At 45.6% G+C, this 23,920-nt stretch overlaps 1 protein-coding gene and 1 long non-coding RNA gene across 4 annotated transcripts; one reads left to right on the top strand and one right to left on the bottom strand.

The window, feature by feature from the left end:
* Positions 1-1,317: 1,317 nt before the first annotated feature.
* LOC122371268 lies at positions 1,318-11,791 on the bottom strand. The gene is made up of 2 exons (XR_006254704.1): positions 11,675-11,791; positions 1,318-1,851 (listed from the first exon to the last, which is right to left on the bottom strand). It is a non-coding gene; the product is annotated as an uncharacterized LOC122371268 (long non-coding RNA).
* LOC122371267 lies at positions 4,133-8,254 on the top strand. Of its 3 annotated transcripts, none has more exons than XM_043347442.1 (5): positions 4,133-4,511; positions 4,980-5,714; positions 5,888-5,994; positions 6,258-6,398; positions 7,960-8,254. In XM_043347442.1, the coding sequence occupies exons 1-5, from the start codon at positions 4,452-4,454 to the stop codon at positions 8,162-8,164; spliced, it is 1,248 nt and encodes a 415-aa protein (XP_043203377.1). In that variant the 5' UTR covers positions 4,133-4,451; the 3' UTR covers positions 8,165-8,254. The 3 variants fall into 3 exon arrangements, with proteins under 3 accessions (XP_043203377.1, XP_043203378.1, XP_043203376.1); XM_043347443.1 differs by having other exon boundaries at positions 4,133-4,485; XM_043347441.1 differs by having other exon boundaries at positions 4,133-5,714.
* Positions 11,792-23,920: the final 12,129 nt, after the last annotated feature.

Raw genomic sequence — 23,920 nt, forward strand, 5'->3', positions numbered from 1 at the left:
AGGGGAGGGGTTGAAAAACGCCCCCCCCCCCCCCACCCGGCTACGGTGGCTGGGATTTCCCCCGGGCCCGGCCGGGCTAAAGCAGGAAGATGCATTTTTTGACGAGCGTAATAAATGAACATGCTAGCACTTGGCATTCAATATAAACAGAGTATAATAGTTTAGCGACAATGTCACTTGCAAGGAGAATGTGTCTGCCCCATTCACCAATTATTTATGGGCATCTCGTCAGTCATAAACGCATGCCGTGGATAAACAATGCATTTTCATCGACATAACACAATCGCATCCATTCCCCTCTCCCGATCACTTCGACACATTAACCCTCGCCCGTAAACGGCGATCTGCCACCTTCGCCCATGCAGGGGGGGGGTTGGTGCGACCCCCCCCTTGGCGTTTGAAAACGGAGCGTCGTAGAGCTTAGGGGAAAAGACCAACGGATTGCTCTCGCCGAGATCTCGCGATTGGTGGTATATTTTTTGGTCCTAGGTCAACATTTAACCTACTTTTGACCGGTCAAAGGTCAAATTTTCGGAAAAATAGACTTTTTTCAACTTTCCGCGGCGATTGCGGCAAAACGACGGGAGATATCGACTTGAAACCTTCACTATCGTGTTCCTTGATCAATTTGCTATCGTTTGGTATGTATTTCGTTTCCCTAGCTCTAAAAATGGCGCGTTGGGAGCGCCGGAAGTCGGCAAGGTCACAGTCGGCGGCAGAAATTCGAAAAATCAAAATTTAAATTTTTGAAATCTGATTGTATTTTTGGATTTGGGAGGTCCATTTGCTCCCTATAGAAGCTAATATTGCTGCATATTCCCATTGAGGTGACAAGAATTAGCAAAATAGTGGTTCGGGCGCTTTTCAAAAATAGTACCGGACGCTGTTCCTCTTGTGACGTCATAGCTCCGTGACCTGACCTGACCCGGTCAAGTTTCTTATACCATATGATAGCCAATACTTGCCCCAACATGCATGGGAAGTTTCATCGCGATCCATCAACCGATGTCCGTACCACCGGCAGGAAACCTCGGGCGTTGGCACTCAGTTTGTGAAAATCCGGCCGGAGGCTGTTCCCTTTGTGACGTCATAACTCCGTGACCTGACATGACCCGGTCAAATCTTTTTTATCAAAAGATGCGCAAGGTTTGCCCCATAAGGTACCCAAAATTTGGCGGCGCTGCGCGCCGCCGTTTTTGCACTAGTTCCGAAAAACCTCAGGGGGGGGGGGGTTGCACCAACCCCCCCCTACATGGGCGAGGGTTAACAGCTAAGGTGGTTTATACCTACGTGTCGACTTTCAATGAAAATACTAACTGTACCAGCGATATTTATTACGTGGCAGCCACCTGGCATGCGAAATACTCGTACTTTTCGGCACAATCAAGGCCGGCCCACAGGCCCCAGTCATCATAGTTGATAAGCGCACAGTCGCCGCCGACAGAGTCCGCGTCGTCCATGTACCAGAGACTGAAATCGTATGGACTTCCGTCGGCCCAGGTCCACGGGGCAGAGCTGTTGGCTCTGGACAGGCCAATCCAACCGGTCCTCCGAATTCCAGTAGTTGTAGCCAGAACCTCTTTGGCTATCAGCGTATTTTCTTCGGCGTCATGAATGGAAACCATTGTTGCGCCATTGTGTAATCTAGGACACTCATGCACGGCGTCCTTATATAGGCTCAGATAGTTGGACACCCAGTAGCATTTGTCTCCGTATGGTTTGAAACGGAAGGGACAACCGCCGGCGGCGACGGAGACAGCGGCGGCCACCAGCGTCAGACGCAGAATCAACGTCATCATGATGACGGTGACGTCATTACTGACGGTTGTGACGTGCTTCTGGGCTTAGCAGCTGTGGGTGAAATAAAAGAAGGTCAGTCAGCACCGTTCTTGGCAGTGTATTGTTGAAGTTTGAGATAAGACAAGATATCCATGTTTAACCCGCGCCCCAGTGGCGGTCTCCGCCAACTTCGCCCTAGTGGGGGGGGGGGGGGGGGCATATGTTACCACCCACCTCTAACTCAAAAACTAAGAGGGCTAGAAAGACGCGGTAAAAAGCAGTCGATAGCTCTTGATGCGTACGTTTGAAAGTATTTCGGTCATTTTTCATCTTAGAGCAATATTGGGGTCACCAGAGGTCATCAAAGGTGAAAATTTGCGAATTGTCATTATATTTTTCAGAAAACATGCCATTATCTCAGGAACTATGATAGCTAGAAAAACGCTGGGAAAAGCAATCGATAGCTTTTAAACTCTTCTTTTGATAAGGTTAATATCAAAATTGACCTCAGGTCAACGGTTTAGCCTCCAGAGGGCAAAAACTCCAAAAATAGCTGTTTTTAAGAAAAGTGTTTTTCGACAATAACTTTTGACTAAAAAAAGCTAGGTCATTTCTAATGCCAGAATCGTGTTCCTCTCGCCGAGATGCGTCGAAAGAACTATAAGTTGACCTTGAAAGGTCAACTTCAAAATTTGACCTCAGGTCAAGGTCATGACCTGACCGGAAAAGGTCATGTTGCATATCAGTCGATGCGTCTCGGCAAGACAAACACAAGGAGGCCAATCCCAGCGTTCTATCTCTTTTCAATCGAGAGTTATTGGCAAAAAACTGTTTGTAGCCTCAAATGGCCTCGGATGACCTTTCAAGAGGCTATCAGCAAAAAAGACACCTTGGTCGTCACGGGTGGTCCAAATCATTGTTATCCTGAAATATTTGGACTGTTCCTATGCGTACACACGGATCTAGAGGCATTTTCGTTTTTCTCCATTGACTTATAATTGAAAGGTCACGCCACTGACCTGACCTTAGGTCACGCATATAAAAAATCCGAGATATACAAATTGTAGGCACCCATAACATCATGTAATCCACCAAGTTTGAAACCTCTCTGACAAACACTGCAGGCTGGACATGATTGCAAACTTTTTTAGGCTTGGTCAGTTAACTTGACCTGGTGACCTGACCTGACATGACCTGGGGTCAAAAATTTCACACATTGTCCAAAATTGATGTACCAAAAGCTACCCCAAGCGGCGCGGCGCGTAGCGCCGCGGTTTTTTATTTATACGAAAAAAAAGCAACAGGGTGGTAACATATGCCCCCCCCCCCCCACTGGGGCGAAGGTTAAAATGATGGCGTTGTTGCATATAATATTTATAATTTATTCCTCGTTGTTGTCGAATGAATGAAGTAAGATGTCAAAAATGGATGTCATTCAGTCCCAGTTCATCACTATGTAGTGTCGTTGTCAGTTATCAAATGCCGTAAAATTCAATACTGCGAGTGGTCATGCTTTGCTTCAATTCATAATGCTACCATTTCATGACTTCTTACAGATGTATCACAAGCCTTGCGTTTGGTACACTCGGGCCGCTACACTGAAACGTTAATTCGCCTGTATACTTACCAAGAAAACAAAAGCGGATATGTTATATTAGATGCGCTGGCGTTAGACACTAGAAGTTCTGAGCCTTGCGTGATATAGTCGGCACGTGTAGACAGTGCAAATAACTTTTCATAGAGTGCGGAGGGAAAAATACATATCCAACATCGATGGTCGCAAATGTTAAGCCCCCAGATTGTATGTGTGATGGATTATTGAAAACACATGAGTTATACCAAACAAGCCCGGCATGTGAGATCAGCAGGTATAAGAAAACAACTGACTACATCTGTAAGTACTGATCTAACTACTACATGATGTTTCACCTGTCACAACACATTGCCCCAATAGACGGTAAATAACTTTTGAAAATACCAATTTCCAATTTTAGTGTTTTCTGGACCAAAATTTTGCGAGGAATCCGATGGTGTGGTCCCCGAAATCTGAAAAATTTCCATTTTGGAGATAGCACCTATTTTTTGAAAAATAAATATTCGTCAGGCTTAATAGTCAAATAAATTGGAAATATAATGAGTTAATTTTTGTAACAACACTAGAATGTGTCGAACATGAATTAGAGATATATTTTAGCTGAGATGATACTATATCTGCGCATACATGTACATGAACTAGTACATTAACCCTCGTCGGCCGAGAAGGGGTGGGGCGGGTGCCGCCTAATAGGGCTTTTCGCGATAGCTTAAAACTCGCTTAGGGTAGACAGCTGAAACTTGGCATACCTAATTGTTGTGTGCTGGGAACATTCCGGAGCGGTTACCCATCCCCAGTGCGCGGGTACCCGCCCAGTTTGGTCTGGCGTCTCGCTGTCTGTGTCTGGCTGTCTGGTGTCTCGTTTTGTGATTGGCTGACCGTTGATCGGTCAGTCACGTGATCGTATCGGACGGTCAGGGCCGCATCGTGCTGGCCGGTCGGTCGGGGGGGGAGTCGGTCGGTCACCGCTGAGCCAGCCGTCGGTATGGTGCTGTTGCTAAAGTAAAATATACCGCACCCGGTTTAACAGAGTGTCTCAAGATACAACAGTGGCGACGAGGCAAGAACCCACGGCAAGATGAGTGATTCAGATGAGAGGAAGCCGGCAACAGGTATCGCAACAATGCACCAGCCCACGGTATGTCTCACGTCCGCCATTGGCGAATTTGATGAACGTCAAGGCACCTGGAGGGATTACATTGAACGATTTGAGTTCTTTTGCGAGGCTCAGGGCATTTCAGAGGATGATAGAAGGAGAGCACTTCTCTTGGCTGGTATTGGGCAAACTGCGTATCAAAGAGTCAAAACCATTCTGGCACCCACCCGACCCTCTGAGATGTCATATAGAGATATTGTCATGGCCGTGCAAGATCATGTGGATCCGAAGCAGTCTGTTATCGTTAGCCGTTTCCGGTTCCATCAAAAATGTCAAGGATCAGAACAGGGGATAAAGGAGTTTGTGGCTGACTTGAAAGTCATGGCCGATCCATGCGACTTTGGATCAAGTAGAGATGATATGTTACGCGACAGATTTGTGTGTGGACTCGCTGATCAGGCGTTGCAGAAGCGGTTGTTGACCGAGGAAGATACTCTGACGTTCCAACAGGCGCAGCGGATCGCACTGGCAGCAGAGACGGCGACGAAGAGCGCAAGACAGCTGGCTGCCCAGTCATCCGATCCAGCGGCGCAGGACGTTCACCGAGTTGGATCTGCACGACAGGTGAAAGGGTCACCATCCAATCGGTACGTCAGATCGGAATGTTTCCGCTGCGGAGGCACTAATCATTCACCTCAAACATGCCGCTTTAAGACGTACAAGTGTCATTCATGTGGCGAGCAGGGTCACTTAAGTCGCAAATGTCGCAAAAATGATCAAGATCATGTGCGCGCCTCGCAAGCTAAATCTACACACTGTGTACTGACTGATGAGTCTGTCAGAGTATCAGAGCCTAGTCAGGCTGCTGAAGAGGATAATGTTTGCAGCGTGTACACTGTGGGTGAAGCAAGGTCCCCTCCAATCACAGTTGACATCATAGTGTTTGGTGTGCCCGTTACCTTTGAGGTTGACACAGGATCGGCATCCACGCTGATGAATGCCCGCACCTTTGAGGTGGTGAAGACTACAGGCGGCGACGACAGCCTTGAACTTCGGCGATGCAGCGCCAGGCTTCGGACGTACACGGGTGAGCCCATCCCGGTCGAAGGGGAGTTCAGTGCCGTCATCCATTACGGTGAGCAGCACCTGGAGCTTCCCGTCGTCGTGGTCGACACTGCAGGACCCAATCTTCTGGGAAGGGACTGGATGAAGTTCCTTCAGCTCGACTGGCAAACCATCAAACAGGTCAGAGGTGATCCTGGGCGGGGACAGTCAATGGGTGCAGAGCTGCAGAAAAAGTACCGTGATGTGTTTTCTGCTGATCTAGGGTGCCTGAAAGACGTGGAGGTGAAGTTTGACGTCAATGAGGATGCAAAACCATGTTTCTATCGTCCACGGAACATTCCCTATGCCTTCAGGAAACGCGTGGAGGAGCAGCTGGACGCGGAGGTCGAGGCTGGGGTCCTCGAGCCAGTGCGCACTGCGGACTGGGCGTGCCAAATCGTCCCGATAGTGAAGCCCGACGGTAAAATCCGCATATGCGGAAACTTCAAACAGACAGCTAACAAAGCCATTCGAGTAGACAGACACCCCCTGCCCAAGGTCCAGGACATGTTTGCCCAACTGGCTGGGGGAAAGGTGTTTGCCAAGCTAGACTTAAGCCGTGCATATCAACAGTTGAAAGTAGCAGAGGAGCACAGACACTTGCTGACAATCAACACTCACCGTGGACTGTATCGTTACCTGCGGCTACCGTACGGGATAAACTCAGCTGTGGGAATCTTTCAGCGTGAAATGGAAAAGCTGCTGGCTGGCGTGCCAGGAGTCTTCATCTTCCTCGACGACATCCTGGTCTCTGGACGGGCTGAAGACGAGCTCGTGTCCCGTCTGGAGCAAGTGCTGCAACGACTCCAGGACTCCGGACTTCGGGTGAGACCGGACAAGTGTCACTTCTTGGTCCCCCGCGTTGAGTATCTTGGTCATGTCGTCGACAAAGATGGCCTTAGTACCACGGAGGCCAAGGTTCGAGCCATAACCCAGTCACCTCCTCCCACAAATGTCTCTGAGCTGAAGTCGTTTCTCGGCATCGTCAATTATTATTCCCGGTTCATCCCCAGCAGAGCCCAAACGCTACACCCGCTCTTTGAGCTCCTCAAAAAGAGTACACCGTGGTCCTGGGAACAAGAGCATCAAAGGGCTTTCGAGGAATGCAAACGATTGCTCACGTCTAACCAACTCCTGGTTCATTTTGATCCTGACCTCCCACTAGTCCTCACCTGTGACGCCTCCGCTCGTGGGATCGGAGCTGTGCTCTCACATGCGTTTCCAGATGGGTCTGAGAGGCCGATAGGATATGCGTCTAGGACGCTACAGACAGCAGAAAAGCAGTACAGTCAAATCGAAAGAGAGTCCCTAGCTATCATATTTGGTGTCACCGCCTTCCGTGACTACTTATATGGGGCAAAATTTGAACTGGTCACAGATCACAAGCCTCTTATCAAGCTCTTTGGAGAGAACAGCGGCATGCCAGAGATGACAAGCGCCAGAATCAAACGCTGGGCGCTGAAGCTTTCCCAGTATACCTATACGATCAGATACAAGTCAACAAATGACATTGCTCACGCTGATGGTCTGAGCCGACTGACACAGTCAGTAGGGCAGAGTCACATCCCTCCTGAGGAAGAGGATGTCTTACTCATCAATTACCTTGAAGAGGCCAACATTTTGAGTGCCCCTAAAGTGGAAAGACTGACGAACAGGGATCCTGTTCTCAGCAAGGTCATCCATTGTATTCGAATGGGATGGTCACAGAACGTGAGCTCTGATCTGAAACCCTATGCAGATAGACAGACTGAGCTCTACATGATCGGAGGCTGTGTAATGTGGGGAACAAGAGTGGTCATACCTGAGGCGGCTCGAAAGTCTGTCCTGGAAGAACTCCACAGTTGTCACTTCGGGGTAGTCAAAATGAAAGCTTTGGCTAGAACAACAGTTTGGTGGCCTGGGATTGACCGAAATATCGAGGAGCTAGCCGCATCATGTTTTGTATGCAGATCCCAGAGTCCAGATCCTCCTAAAGAAGAGCTCCATCCGTGGCAATATCCAGTGAAGGCCTGGTCCAGACTGCACATTGACTTTGCCGGCCCGAGGAAGGGCAGGTATTACATGGTTGTCTGTGATGCCTTTTCAAAATGGATCGAGGTAGAGATCATGAGTTCCATTGATGCACGTACCACGATCAAGAAACTGACTTCAATATTCGCGCGTTTCGGTCTGCCCGACGTCATTGTCACAATGCCCCAACATTCATTAGCTCAGAATTCCAAGAGTTTTTGAACAGGAACAGCATTCAGCATCGCACGATAGCCCCTTACTCGCCTGCTTCGAATGGCTTGGCTGAACGTGCTGTCCGAGAGCTCAAGGTACGGCTTGACAGATTGACTGACGTATGTGCTGAGGAGGCTGTGTCTAAATGGCTTTTCTTGTACAGGGCGACGCCGCACGCAACGACCGGGGAGTCTCCTGGCAAGCTGCTCATCGGATACAAGCCGGTCACCAGGTTCGATAAACTGAAGCCGGACCTTCAAGGTAACGTGATCAGGAAACAGGAGAACTTGGTAGAAAGTCACAAAAGAAGGCATACTCGAGTGAGGCCTGCGTTTGTTGTTGGTCAAACTGTGTGGGCTCGAAGTTGATTTTGTTTAATTGCAAGGCTAACTCTTGATTTAAATGGGAGGGTGTTGTGTGCTGGGAACATTCCGGAGCGGTTACCCATCCCCAGTGCGCGGGTACATACCCGCCCAGTTTGGTCTGGCGTCTCGCTGTCTGTGTCTGGCTGTCTGGTGTCTCGTTTTGTGATTGGCTGACCGTTGATCGGTCAGTCACGTGATCGTATCGGACGGTCAGGGCCGCATCGTGCTGGCCGGTCGGTCGGGGGGGGAGTCGGTCGGTCACCGCTGAGCCAGCCGTCGGTATGGTGCTGTTGCTAAAGTAAAATATACCGCACCCGGTTTAACAGAGTGTCTCAAGATACAACACTAATCTTTTATTCAAGCTGGATCTTTTGACCTCAACTGCGTTTTCAGGTCAAGTCAGGTCACTGACCTATGACGTCATAAATGAGCCTCTGCGAGGTCCTCAGATGTTGCAACTTTGCAACGCCCTCAGTGCCAGAGGAACTTTCACAGGAAGATGAAACTTACAGGACGTAGTATCTTTCAGAGGTCTTACAACTTGTATATCTCGGATTTAATCTAAATGTCACATGAGGTCAGGTCGGTCACGTGACCTCACCATTATAAGTCAATGGGGGAAATATGAAAACTGTTATCTTGGCGCCGGAAATGATCTAAAACTGTCCCAAGCACATGAAATCGTGGTTTCATGTACTCTTTGTAAGGTCCGATCATGAAACCACGATTTCATGTGCTTGGGATAGTTTTAAATCATTACCGGCGCCAAAATAACAGTTTTCGTATTTCCCCCATTGACTTATAATGGTGAGGTCACGTGACCGACCTGACCTCATGTGACATTTAGATTAAATCCGAGATATACAAGTTGTAAGACCTCTGAAGGATACTACGTCCTGTAAGTTTCATCTTCCTCCTCTGAAGGATACTACGTCCTGTAAGTTTCATCTTCCTGTGAAAGTTCCTCTGGCACTGAGGGCGTTGCAAAGTTGCAACATCTGAGGACCTCGCAGAGGCTCATTTATGACGTAATAGGTCAGTGACCTGACCTGACCTGAAAACGCAGTTGAGGTCAAAAGATCCAGCTTGAATAAAAGATTAGGTATGCCAAGTTTCAGCTGTCTACCCTAAGCGAGTTTTAAGCTATCGCGAAAAGCCCTATTAGGCGGCACCCGCCCCACCCCTCCTCGGCCGACGAGGGTTAATGTACTAGTTCATGTACATGTATGCGCAGATATAGTATCATCTCAGCTAAAATATATCTCTAATTCATGTTCGACACATTCTAGTGTTGTTACAAAAATTAACTCATTATATTTCCAATTTATTTGACTATTAAGCCTGACGAATATTTATTTTTCAAAAAATTGGTGCTATCTCCAAAATGGAAATTTTTCAGGTTTCGGGGACCACACCATCGGATTCCTCGCAAAATTTTGGTCCAGAAAACACTAAAATTGGAAATTGGTATTTTCAAAAGTTATTTACCGTCTGTTGGGGCAATGTGACAAGCTATTACTATGCATTTCAGACCCTGTGGAACAGTCCTTTTCGGCTATTTCTCGTTGTATATGCGTTTGATTTTAACCAAACTTTGGCATTGGTAGTTTGAGATCCCTACCTAATTTTTATCAATATGGTCTATTAACAAAAAAATGAAAAATAAAGGCACTTGTCATTGACTGATAATGTTAAGGTCGTCAGAGCCCTGCTTAGAGGCTGGCACAGGCCGGGCGCTGTCTCCCCTCTGATTGGTCGTGACGCACATAGCACACTGCGGCTTGGCTCCGCCCACTTGCGGTCCAGCCTCGGGTCATGTCGGCGGCAGTCGCAGTCTGGCCGGCCGGCGTGCGGGCCGCGCGCGCAGCGCAGCGGAGTGGAGCACCTGTTTGCATGTCATGAACTTTAAATAAGTTGTATACTACGACAAATAAGGACGGAGGAAGAAAGACAAAGGAAGAGGAGACAAAGTGACAATGAGACGAACGGCAAACGTTGGCTAGTTGTTAACATACAATATGCATAAACGCTAGAGCAGAGACTGAGACATGAGACAAAGACGGTAGATGAAAGACAGACACAAAAGATGGCAGACCAGACCAGAGACAAGTGACGAAGATAGAGATTACGCTATAGACGAGAGACTAAAGACTATAAACCTATAGACGAGAGACTGACAAGGGGGAATGAAGGATGGGAGATCTCTCGATATTGCATATCTACATTTTCAGATTGAGTCATCCTATATCCTTCCCTGTTTTATTGTTTTTCGGGCCTAAGATCTATCAACAATATTCCTAAAGTAAAGCATTGTGGAAATATCCAGCAAAGATTTAATATTTTCACCCAAAAATAATAAAATTTTATTCTTTAAAACTAAGAAAAATGAATGTGTGGATATCCTTAATTATATAATGCAAAGACAGTCCGGTAGGTTCTGTCCCGTTACTCCTTAAATGCACAATAGCCGGTAGGAAAACGGCTGCGGAGAGGCTCGCTATAAATTATTGAAAATTAGATTATTTTAAGTCTGTATGGAATAATATTCTGTAGCTAGAAAGAGTGCTTATCGTTTTATACATACACATTACACCGATCTGCATTGCATTCTTCATCCTTATTCACTCCGCGCGAGATAGGACCTATACATATTCATGTTGAATGATGGTGAGGGTTTCTTTGAAAATGAGCCCCATTATTATTAAAAGATAAGCAAGTAATAGCCTTTGGCTCATTGTATAATAGACAAAAGAAATGGAAAAGAATATATGTGCGATATTTCGTGTTCGACACTTTTTCATGCACTCAAAAAAAAGTGTCGAACACGAAATATCGCACATATTTTCCATTTCCATTTCAAAGATTTCAAAAGAAATCTTTTCCATTTCTTTTGTCTATTATACAATGAGCCAAAGGCTATTACTTGCTTATCTTATACATATTCACGCAAGGATACCTGCGTTAGCGTGTGTCCCGCTCCAGTCTCTCAGAGCTCCGCACTGCTCTGACCCCGAGCGACGAATGACCGGTCTCAGTGTCGCGGCGCAGTGGGCGGAGCTTAGCTGCGGCGCAACAGCTGACACTGCTACGCCATGCTAGCCTCTACCACGGTGCAGAGTTTTCCGGTCAGTTTTTACCATTACAAGTCAATGGCAAGTGCCTTTCATTTTGACATTTTGTTAAAAGACCATATTAGTAAAAATTAGGTAGGGCCTTGAAATTCATTGCGTCAAAGTTTGGTTGAAATCAAGCGTTTTGGTAACGAGAAAGAGCCAAAAAGGACTGTTCCAGAGGGTCTGAAACGTATAGTAGTTGACTGTAACACGCTAGGTTTTTTCGCAAATCACACAATTGTTTTTAGGGAGCTAAGGGTCACAGGGATAGGCTGTCACTCAACATGCGTGATGCGGCGCAGCCGCAGTTCCTTTATGGAAGATGGAACGTCACTTTTTACCCAATCTCATCATGGTGAAAAATATTTCATGTCATCCCATACAAGTTCGAGATTCTCACCTGCTATTATCCGTAAATCGGTGTAGTTGCGTGTTGCTGCGTGTCGAACGGAACTGCTTTCCACGACTGAGGCGCACGGCGTTTATAACGGCGTTTTAATGGTCTCTGCTATCTGCTCGTGGCGTCGAGCGTTTTATTATCGCCATCGGAGTCGATGGAGATGGGAACAAGACAGCCGTTACAAAAGTCTACAAGAGGTGAGATGTGAACTGACAGGCGATGTTCTAGTTATTATCACTGAGCTGTTATCTTATTTTCGACGTGTACACTAGCAAGCAGGCTTCCATTCTTAACGCCATGACATCATGGTCTGTAGATGAACTTAGGGTAAAGAAAAAACGAGAGTAGGCTATGAAACCTGTAGACCCTAATACTCCATGCATCCATAAATGAAACCGACGCAAAAACCTACTTTCTATAGAAAAATAATTGTTTTTTTTTAGAGTTACACTGATGATGTACTAATTTTCGTGACATAATGACTCGAGCTGAGGTTATTGGAGCTTGAAATTCTCAGAATGTGTCAAAAAAACGTCCAACTAAGCTTGTCAAATTTGGCGGTGCTGCGTATCACGGTTCACTAAGTTTGCCAAATCCTGGTTCCCTAATTTTGGCGATGCCATGAAGCGCCGTTTTTACGCCAGACTGGTTTTTGGTTCACCTTTTTTGGATTGATTCAATCATTGATTCATTTGATTTTTGTTTGATTCAATCACCGTTTGATTCCTTCAAAACATTTGGTGAATCGATTCCTTTTGATTCAGAGAATCAAAAAACAATAAAAGGAATGATTCACGTTTGATTCAGCCAATTTTTTTGAATGACTTATTTTTTTATTCAATTAAAAAATAAAATATACAAAATATCAGGGATAGTATTGTATTTGTTGTGTTCTTTTTGTTGTCATGTAATGGCAGTGGTGTTAATATTTGTTGATAATGAACTATGTTCGTTCACTTCAATTTTTTGAAAGTTAATGAATCATTATTTTTTTTTTTGATTCAATCAACCCTGATTCCCAATGCGTTTGATTCAATCATGGCTTGTGAATCAAACAATCCTGACGGTGAATCAAACCTTTTTGATTCAAGAAATTTTGTTTGATTCAATACAATCGATTCAATCACAGATGAATCAAACACCAGTCTGTTTTACGCCACCTACAAAAGATCCAGAACTAATTCCTCTCATTGTAAATTCACCCTGACCAGCTTTTGTGACCTGGTGACGTAACCACTGGAACTTCAAAATTTTAAGAAAATGTGGTTTAAGCATGGTCTATAGGGTATGATTGCTATTTGCTTTTGTAATAAAATTATGAGTCAAAGCGTTTTACCCAATCTGTGAAAAGGTTCAATAGCCCTCGCGATTCGCTTGATCTATCGGTTTTCTAGTTTCTACATATATTCGTTCCGGCCGATAGGGGTAAGAGCTCTGTTTGTCTTGCGTCATTTCGTCTCTAAATCAGGGTTGCCAGACTTGGCGATACGTCGCCAATTTGGCGAATTTTGAAAGTCATTGGTGATAGAAGCACGGCGTTTAGCGATAGGCGATAAAACGTCAAATATTGGCGGATTTTCAGAGTTCACCTCCAAATCACCGAATATAATTTTAAAAAATAAACAAAACAAAGCAAAAAACATCGTTACGAAATATTTCGTAATCTGATTGATTTAACCTTCCAACGTTCCATATAAGGCACTCAAATATAAAATGTTCCTGATGAAAATATCTTCTGCTTACTTGTAAACAACTTTGTGGCGTGTTGCGGGAATGGCGGTAACGGTCGACCCCCACCAGACACGATTTGGTAACACAGTAATGACTTCAGCTGGGCGTGAAGTTCACCATAGGGTTTACACATAAACTGGTGTAAGTTTGAGCCAGGATATACTAGTCTAAAAATGCAAATCACGATCAAATTTTGGCATAAGTAGATTCAGCGTTTCATTGTGTGTCTCAAACCGTTCATCATTTGGCCTCAAAGAAGGTAAAAAGTGTTCAAAATCGAAGTTGAAAAGATGCTATCTGAGGATAGAATCTGTTAGCAATCACGTGATCGGCTATAAGCAATTTATCGATAATTTACTAATATAATTATCAATATGCTGCTTTAAACAACATTATTCAAACCTTTTGATCTTTCAATACTTTCACTGAACACGGTTACACGAACGCCAACTTGCCCTGCTACGTATGCTTATACAGTGCATCCTATTTGGCGAATTTTGGCGAAATTCGAGGGGCGAATTTGGCGATAAGGACCATTCTGGATCTGGCAACCCTGCTCTAAATAAGTTTGATGGAAGTTCCACGTTGCAGAGCCAGCTTCTCCATCCCAAGAACGGTTAAACGGATCGCGCTCAAGCTTGGTAAATGGTAACTACGTCAGCATATGTAGACCCGCTAGGTGGATGGTCCTCAAATGGCAGCATTCAGCAAGGATCTCATACTTTGCCCTTTCACGTCAACATGTTCGTCGCCCAATATGACCTTCTACTGTTATTCAGTGTCCCAGAATGCCTTCGTTTATTCAATCTGCAGGTATTAAAATTCATGCAATCAAAATGAACTCAACATGTAATACAACATGGATTCAAGTTCACCTGCAGCAGAATTTGCACTCCAGGATGAGGTGCGGTCCGTTGATAAGCGGCCATCACCTGTTGGTTCACATCCTCTCTAGTAGAAGACTACTCAGTGGCTGTTTTGTTCCCAACCCCACCCCCGTCCCCCCATCCACCCAGCCCTCTGACGGAGATAAGCCAGGTCTCGGACGAGCGACTGGCATCACTGCCGCGCACATCAGTCAACTGACTGGCAGTGTTTTATTATTCAGCGAGAAACGAACCAAAGATACGCAAAAATAACTCACTGCTAGAATTTCGTGAGTATTAGACTTGAATATAAATAAGTTGATTTTTCGCCATCCTAATTACGTAAGATCGTATTTTTCGTTTATCAGAAATCGACTTTTTATCATACTCAGATGCGAAAGATTAAGTTTTATTTTTGTATGTGTACTTACAAGTTGAATGAGATGCCAGAAGCCCCGAAAAATCAAATCACCGATTTTCTAATTGATATTTCAAAGAAATCCTTTCCATATTTGGTTGGTTTGATAAATCATCAGGAATAATTGTATCTTTGAATGTAAGGTCCATCGCGTAGAAGGCAAAAGTAATGCCACCATGTAGGAGAGAGTAAGACACTTTCTGCCACTTTTCCAAAATTGGCTTTTGTGCGCACTTTTTCAACAGCTGGCGTTTGATACTTTCAGTGGTAAAAATATTTCCTACAGCAAGAACTTCAAATGCCCCATTGGTGTTCCTGTCGCATTTCAATTGGTTTCGACGCTAGAGTCGATAATGCGTCGAAGCGTCATCTGACAGAACATACCCTATATACGAGGCAGTTTCTGTCACCTGCAGGGGCACATTCTGTCGCTAATGGGACACATCCTTTCATCACCGCACGCCATCTAGTGTCGCGCAGCCATCCAGTGTATTTCATTCAACGTCGTCAAGTACAATCGATAGAGAAAGACATCCAGATTTGATCATGGCACCGAAGTTCCTTACGTCTTCGGTCACGCGCCAGGAATATTTTTGGAGACATCTCGAGGGGGACGGGGATTAGTTGTGAAGCAGGGCGTATTTTAAGGGATTTTCACTGGGTCGGCAATCACAATTAGGGGCGGCATTTTGCACTCATAGGGGCGGCACTTGGCATCTGACGGGGCGGCATACCTACTGATATTTAATGACCAAAAAAGACACGTTCGACGGTTCTTTTATAACTCTTTCTAAGTAATTATTTCAGATTCAACCTAAGCTCAGCGGTATTTCCGGGATATAGTTTTTCTCTCATCATAATGCGATAAATGAAATATAATTTGATTTTACAAAAAAATAATTTTAAAATTTTACCTGAGGTCAAGTTCATGACCTGACCAGAAATAGAACATGTTGCATACCAGTCGATCCGTATCGTCAAGCATAGAACATTCACGCGTTTTATGGCTCTATCTAGAACAGTGGTCGGCAGGTCGCACGAGTGGTGCCCACTTTATGGGCGCAAGACGGGGCCATTACCCCCACTTGTCATACCTCATTGCTTACACAGCAAGGGTCGCTGATATTCGGCCATATCCTTAGACGTCTCTATTTTTCTGCATAGGTATAAATAAAATTCAACACATTTAAACTCTCTTTTTATGGAGAGGGAGAGCGGGTGGAGTAAGGATGAACTCATACATTTTTTTTATTTATTAGTTACTCGCGTAATGAACAGCGTATTGCACAGATAAGTTCATCCCTCCCCCCCCCCAGTTAATGAATGTTATACCCACCTACTCAAACATTTTGGTGACCCCAATGACATTGTCATTGAGTTTTTGAAATTTGAATGACCTTCACTCGGTAACTTTCTCTCCGGCTCGGCCAGCGGACAAAACGCAAGCGGAGACAATGCGGGGAGTCCGGTGCTCTACCAACTGAGCTACGGAACAGGCAAATGCTCACCATAGATATACCGACTGAACGATCCCTTTATAACTTCAGCGATTGATAAGACAAACAGTGTGTCACTGTAAGTACATAAAATGTAAGTCTCGAAATTGCGATGTCTTTGACCAAAGGTAAGGACAATTTTGCGACCCTTCCATTAGGTATAAGGAAATGGGAGAAAGTCGGGGCATGTGCCTCTTTTTATAGGTAGACAAATGTCAAAGTTAACGAATTTAAACATCAGAAAACAATTAAAAATGACACACTTAATCGGAAAAATGCCACCCACGACCCTTCGTTATGTCCTTGAGGTCATGTCAGGTCATGGATTGGTAGGCCTCCAGCAGGTTTTTTTTCAATAACTTCTGATAGGGACATGCGATATGCCTGAGCGATGAAAATACCTTAGATGATTTCAGTTTCACGATACAAATCGACTGATATGCAACATGACCTTTACCAGTCAGGTCATGACCTGGACCTGAGCTCAAATTTCCCAAATGACATTTGAATGTCAAATTATAGTTCATTCGACGCATCTCGACGAGAGGAGCGCAGTACTGAAAAAAACGATGTCATAACTTTCGTGAGTCAATAATTATTAAAGTAAAAAGGTTCTTCATTAAAACAGCTCAGTAGAGGGGCGGAGGGGGTCCACTGTCCCCTTTAACCCTCTCCGGCCCGACACGGGTTAAACAAGTTGTGCTCTGGAGGTTAAGTCGTTGATGTTAGGTCAAGTCTGAGGACTTTATAGGAACGTTGCAGAGCTATCGAATGCGCTTTTTCGCGGTGCTGTAGTTCTATTGGCTTCCCCGAGTTATGCGCCAGTTTGTCAATAAATGTTGAAACAGACAACATTTCACCCACATTTCACCTTTGATGACCTCTGGTCACCTGATATTTGACATTTGACTTGACCTAACCAAAGTACGGTTAACCAACTAACCCAAGTAGTTTTGACACTCCTTCGAATGCCGCTTACCGCGTGTCGCTACGTGGCCCAAGTAGCCAAGTTATAGGGGTCGGGAGGGGGGTTCAAACAACCTCAGCCCGGCGCCGGTTAAGGGAAGGCACTATCATTTTGGGGGCGCTGCAGATATGGTAAGGGACGGCAGCATCATTTTGAGGCGCGCCACCAATTTTTTTTTAGGGCACTTAAACCACTTTGAGGGACACCACCGACACTGTGAGGAGCGCAATTATCTCTTTGAGCGTTGAGGGGTGGCACCATTACATTGAAGGGCGCCATGTGAGCAGGCCACTTGACAATGAGGAGCGCCTCCGATACTTAACCCTCGCCGGACCTATTGGTTTTCTACATACGCGCCGGCCGAGGGGGGGGGGCGGGTACGACCCCCCCTCGCCGTTTCGCCCCTGGTGGAGCTAGCGCGTCGCGGAAAAAACGAGCGTGTGCGCCGTTACGAGACGCAGAGATTGGTACCCGATATTAAGGTCCTAGGTCAACCGGTGACCTCTGAGGTCAGGTCAAGTGCCCCAAGGTACGGTTCAGTTTTTGGTGAATAACTTCGCAAAAAATGGCCGCAGAGCGCCGATTTTGGCAGCATCGTGTTCGCCTCGCTCAGGCGCGTCGAATGATATACTTTTCGTCCGGGTCAGGTCAACTTGGGGTGTTGACCTCAGGTCAAGGACAGGTCAGCACCCCCAGGTCACGAAGTTGGTCGAAAGAGGTCATGTTGCATATCATTCGATTCGGCAGGCCTTCCTGAGTCCATTGGTGGCTTTCCCGACTCGCTAGCTCAATTTGATCAAGAGTTATTGACGAAAAACTAATATGACCTTGATGACGTCATAAATGACGTCACGAAAGGTCAACATTGCAAAAGTGACGCATCTAACCTTGCAAGGAAGGCATCAAATCACGATTCTGTGTGCTTGAGATAGTTGGAGATCATTCCCGGCGCCAGAATAGCAGTTTTCATTTTTCCCCATTGACTTATAATGGTGAGGTCACGAAAATGACCTGACCTCATATGACCTTTAGGAAAAATCCGAGATATACAAGTTGTGGGACTCATAATGGATATTAGATCCTGCAAGTTTCATTTCCCTGTGACATCTCCTCTGACAGTGAGGGCGTTGCGAATTTGCGACATCTGAAGACCGTGCAGAGGTTCACTTGTGACGTCATAGGTCAGTGACCTGACCTGACCAAAAAATGCGGTTGGTGTCAAAAGATCCGGCTTGGATCAAAGGTCAGGTATGCCAAGTTTCAGCTCTCTATCGTCAGCGTGTTCGGAGCTATCGCGAAAAAAACCCTATGGGGGGGGGGCGGCACCCGCCCCCCCCCCTCGGCCGGCGAGGGTTAAAGAAGAGACGCCAACATTACTCGGGGGGGGGGGGGCAACATCACTTTTATTTTGAGGACGCCACCCACATTGTAAGGGGCGGTACTGTAACTTTAAGGAACGCCGCGGATACTTTAAGGGGCGGCTTCATCATATGGAGGGGCGCTACAGATGGTTAATGGGTGGCAATAGGTATGATATTTAGGGACTCCGATACTTCGAAGGGCGCCACCGTTTGTTTGAGGGTGACATCATCACTTTGAGGGGCACCACCGATACTGTTCGGGGCGCCACCGACACTATAAGGGGCGCCACCGACACTGCCAGGAGCACTTTGACCGGCGTTACTATCACATTTAAGGGCGCCATGAGCACATTGGGGGCGGCACCATGACGTGGAGGGGCGTTACGGAAGGTTTAAGGGGCGGCAACATCATTGAGGAGCGCCTCCGACACTTCGAGGGACACCAGCATTTCTTTGAGAGGCGGCACCTTGACTTTTGAGGAGAAACCACCGACACTGTAAGGGGCGGCACCATCACTTTAAGGGGCGCCACGGATGGTTTGAGAAGCGGCACCATTATGTATATGGAGGGGCGCTACAGAAAGTTAGAGGGCGGCAACATTGTATTGATGACTGATGAGTTCCTCCAAAACTTTGAAGGGCGCTACTGACACTTTAAGGGGCGGCACCAGCACTTTTAGGGGCGGCAGCATCATTTTGAGGGGCACCACCGACTCGTTGACAGGAGACACCATCACATTTAGGGGCGCCACTGGCACTTTGAGGGAGGCACCATCACATTGAGGGGCGCCACCGATACTGAAAGGGGCGGCATCATCTTCTTGAGGGGCGGCATCATCTGCTTGAGGGGCAGCTCCATCACAATGAGGGGCTATGTGGATACCTAGAGGGGCGGCACCATTACATTGGTGGGTTCCTCTGACACTTCGAAGAGCGTCACTGACACTATAAGGGGCGGCACTAACACTTAAGGGGCGGCAGCATCATTTTGAGAGGCGCCATCGACTCGTTAGCGGGCAGCACCATCACATTCAGGGGCGGCATCATCTGCTTAAGGGGCGGCTCCATCACAATGAGGGGCTATGTGGATATCTAGAGGGGCGGCACCATCATATTGGTGGGTTCCTCCGACACTTCGAAGGGCGTCACTGACACTATTAGGGGCGGCAGCATCATTTTGAGGGGCGCCACCGACTCGTTGGCGGACAGCACCATCACATTCAGGGGCGCCACCGGCACTTTGAGGGCGGCACCATCACATTGAGGGGCGCCACCGATACTGAAAGGGGCGGCATCATCTTCTTGAGGGGCGGTATCATCACATTGAGGGGCTCCACAGATGCTTAGAAGGGCGGCACCATTACATTGAGTGGGGCTACTAACAGATTTAGGGGCGGCACTGTCACATTGAGTTGCGGGATGATCACTTTCTATAGACGTCTGGTTCATTTTAAGAGGCGGCATTATCATTTTGGAGGGCAGCAGCCTCACTATGAATGACGGCACCTAGCCTGCATGTGCGTGCTGCATCCTAGAGGGGGCGGCAACTGGGTCGGCAAACGGCTGTCACTGGGTCGGCATTCTCCGTGACTGGGTCGGCAATTGCCGACCCAGTTAACATGTTAAAATACGCCCTGTTGTGAAGTGAGCACCCAATTGGAATTGGAAATTCTCGAACCCATTTTTTGAATGTGCTTGTGCTTTTCAATTCCATCCATTGCGCGTTTTTCAATGTTGATGTTTCAATTTCAATGTTTCAATGTGTGTTGTTGTATCGCGAGTGCACAAGTGCACTGAAGAAGTACCCAGTCGGAAATATTCAGAAGCAATGCTGTTTGAGTGTGTGAGACTGGGGTGGGGGTGAAGGGGGGGGGGGGGCTGCAGCCCACGCAACTGAATGGGATTCTTCACTCCTGGTTCAGATGCAACCCACGTCCAAAATACTGGGTTTGGTGTTTCCAACAAGAGAGTCCCAAATGATCCTCGAGCTCTTTCTCGAGCTAACCATATTACTATAGTAATCCTGGGCCGACGGGAGCCCGTACGACTTCAACCTCTGGTACTGGATGACCCGGACTATGTGGGCGAGGACTGTGCGCTGATCAACGATTACGATGTGACTTCGGGCCTATGGGCCGGCATTGATTGAGCCGAAAAGTATGATTTTTTTTTGCGTGCCAGGTGGCTGCCACACAAAGACATCGTTGAATGGCGTTGTCGGCTAGGATTCTGGGAAGCTATTTTTTATCGAGTTTTTAATGCTAACTACATCAACCTTGTTTGTTTTTGAAGGGGAGTATTGTGCGAACATGTATCTGTGCGGTCAATGCTGGAAACATGTCTCATAGTTTATTTTTGCGTGCGTTTCGTCCGGGAAAATAAATCAATACCTAAAGGTACACACTGACAACTCTGGCCTATAGTTATAGAAAATACTTTCTGATACAGTCTGCCCCGTAGCTCAATTGATAGAGCTTTGAAATATCGGTAGTGATGACCCAGGCTCGAGTCGTTCTGCTCTCGATATTTGGGACTGCTGACAGACTGATCTGCGGTTTGTGAGAGCAGCAGCAGCCAGTTGGAGTCAGTTCAGTAGGGCGGTTCGTATAAAAGGGTTTATCCTTACATGATAAAAGGATTTGTCCTTACATTCTCAACTGAACAGAAATGAACAATCCGACACTGGTGCCATGCTGCTTTTTTCAACACTGCCCCTTCTCCTCCCTTTTCTCCGAGACATGGAAGCACTTTTGCAGTCGAAGTATAGAGTAGCCAAAAGTGGCATAGCCTCGCGGCCGGGGAGGGGTGTTTGAAAATTGCCCCTCTAGCTCGACTCCTGGTCCACGTATGACACGCTGTAAGCGGCATTCAAAGAGCTTAAAAATCATTGAGGTATGTACTTTGGATCCTTTTCAACCTATCCCGAATGCCTAACAAATATTGGCAAACAGAATTGTGAATGCAACGAAATTAAGGTAGTTACGCAAACGTTTCACAGCTTCAGCAAATCATGTCATCGCTGCAGCCTGCAGGTCGAAAAGCGATTGTCGATCCAAAGTTCAGTATCAACAATTGCTTTTTCGAATCAAATGCATCGCGTTGTTTAGCTACTGAATTCGTTTTTTTTTTTCGCCTTCGCTGCCCTAGAGCTACACCTATGTGATGAAATTAAGGTGATCGTTAAATCCATTTGAAAAGGCAAGAGACAAAAGTGCGCGGTGGAGTCTGTACTTAAAGGGACTATCCCACCTTTAACATGGGGTTTGAGTTGAGATAGCCAAGTTTGCGGCGAGGTTCAGAAACCACTATCTATCTAGGTTGCAACCCCCGCGGCCTCTTGGTGTTGAAGAAATTCGTTCCCTTCATTTGAAAGTGGGCCTTGTACAAGGCCCTATCTTCAACATGGAGCGACCGTTAGTGTGACGTCACCTCGTTTAGTCATTCTGATTTAAATGGGTTTGTTCGTTGAAAAATCGCTTAAAACTTGGTCTGAACTTTGTTGTGGTGCCTACAGAGTAAAAAGAATCAGCTTTATGACAGTAATGTGGCCTGGGGAAGGAGGTAATTTTGGGCTATGATGTCACATATTTGAAAGTTTGTGTTTGGAATATGGGAAGCCTAAGATGTTTAATGAAAAATAAATGCCAGAACCGTGTTCCTGGTCATCCAATCTATAAAGTCGGGCACAATTTAACTAGTTTTAACAACATTTTAGAAGGTGGGATAGTCCCTTTAAAGGAAAAGGGCCACCTTCGTGAAATATGAAGATATCGTTGTTTTTCATTTTGACATTATTATTTTTCATTTTCTTTTTAAAACTGGTGCCAGAAGTGCACAATTCGCGAAAAAGTATTTAAAACTATTTAACATATTGGTACTATGTTGATACTCTCTACGGCACCTACTGTATGATGGCATAGCGATGACGTCACACTCAAGCCAATCAGCGTTCAGAAGACAGACTCGTCGGATTGTGTCAGATAAGCTGATTGGTTAAAGCTGAGCTGGTTGGAGCTGATTGGTAAAAAACCAAAGCCTCGCCGCGGGTGGCTGTATTGTCGGATAAGAACGCATTCCTGGGATAAGGACGCATTCCTAAAACATCAGACTCTAAGGAAACGTGGAATATCATCAAGGAATTGTCCACAGGCTCCTCCGAAAACATCAAATTACCTGAGGCATTCAAAACAAACAGAGGCCTAGTCCAAGACACCAAAGAAATAGTTACTATGTTTAACAAATTTTTCACGAACATCGGAAAGGAGCTGAAAAGCAAGATAAGAGAAACTGAATGCAATCCATTGGATTATCTTCCTAACTACGTAGGAATACCACTTCATCGATTCTCTGCGACAGATGAAAATGAAGTAAAAAATATTGTGAACAATATGCGCAATGTGGGAAGTGGTCATGACAAAATAAATACAAAGATATTTAAATCAACATATACATCAATAATAACTGAAATTGTTCACTTAATGAATCTCTGCCTTCACCAAGGTGTGTTTCCCACCTTATTAAAAAGAGCTGTTATTAAGCCCATTTATAAGTCTGGGGACAAACAGTTATTCAATAACTACCGACCAATTTCTTTACTGCCGGTCATCTCGAAATTACTAGAAAAACTCATTTATGCTCGTTTAAGTGAACACTTGACTCAAAATAACATCATCTGTGATAATCAATTTGGCTTTAGGCAAGGTATGAGTACGTACATGCCTATCGTAATTCTTCAAGAAAAAATTGTAAGTGCTTTTGAAAGTAACTTGAACACTTGCGGAATTTACCTCGACCTCCGCAAGGCCTTCGATACAGTTGATATCGAAATATTACTTTGTAAGCTACATAAATATGGCATATGTGATGAAGCACATATGATGCTAAGATCATACTTGAACGAACGCACTCAATGTGTACAAATTGATGACATTGAATCATCTATTCTTCCGATAAACATCGGAGTACCTCAGGGATCTATTTTAGGTCCACTTCTTTTTATATTGTACATAAATGATTTTATCTCCGTATGTGATGAACACATATCTGTACTTTTATATGCTGATGATACTGCCATTTTCATAGAAGGAGAAAACGAAAATGTACTTCAAGCTAGAGTAAATACATTAATGCCTAAAGTTGCTGAATGGTTTGCTTCCAACCAGTTGTCTTTAAACTCTGATAAAACGTACTATCAGATATATACCAATAAACGGACAGATTTTGAACTAGCAATTCAAATTGATGGTGCTGAAATTGTCCGTGCAAACACTGTTAAATACCTTGGTGTATTTATTGATGAAGACCTCAAATGGAAAACACACATAGCCAAACTGCAAACAACATTGTCGAGAAACATTGGAATGATGAATAGGTTAAAGTACCTCTTGGGCACAAAACACCTTTTGTT

This window comes from Amphibalanus amphitrite, unplaced genomic scaffold, assembly GCF_019059575.1.
Source record: "Amphibalanus amphitrite isolate SeventyFive unplaced genomic scaffold, NRLGWU_Aamphi_draft 001224F_arrow, whole genome shotgun sequence".
Taxonomy (NCBI): Eukaryota; Metazoa; Arthropoda; class Thecostraca; order Balanomorpha; family Balanidae; genus Amphibalanus; species Amphibalanus amphitrite.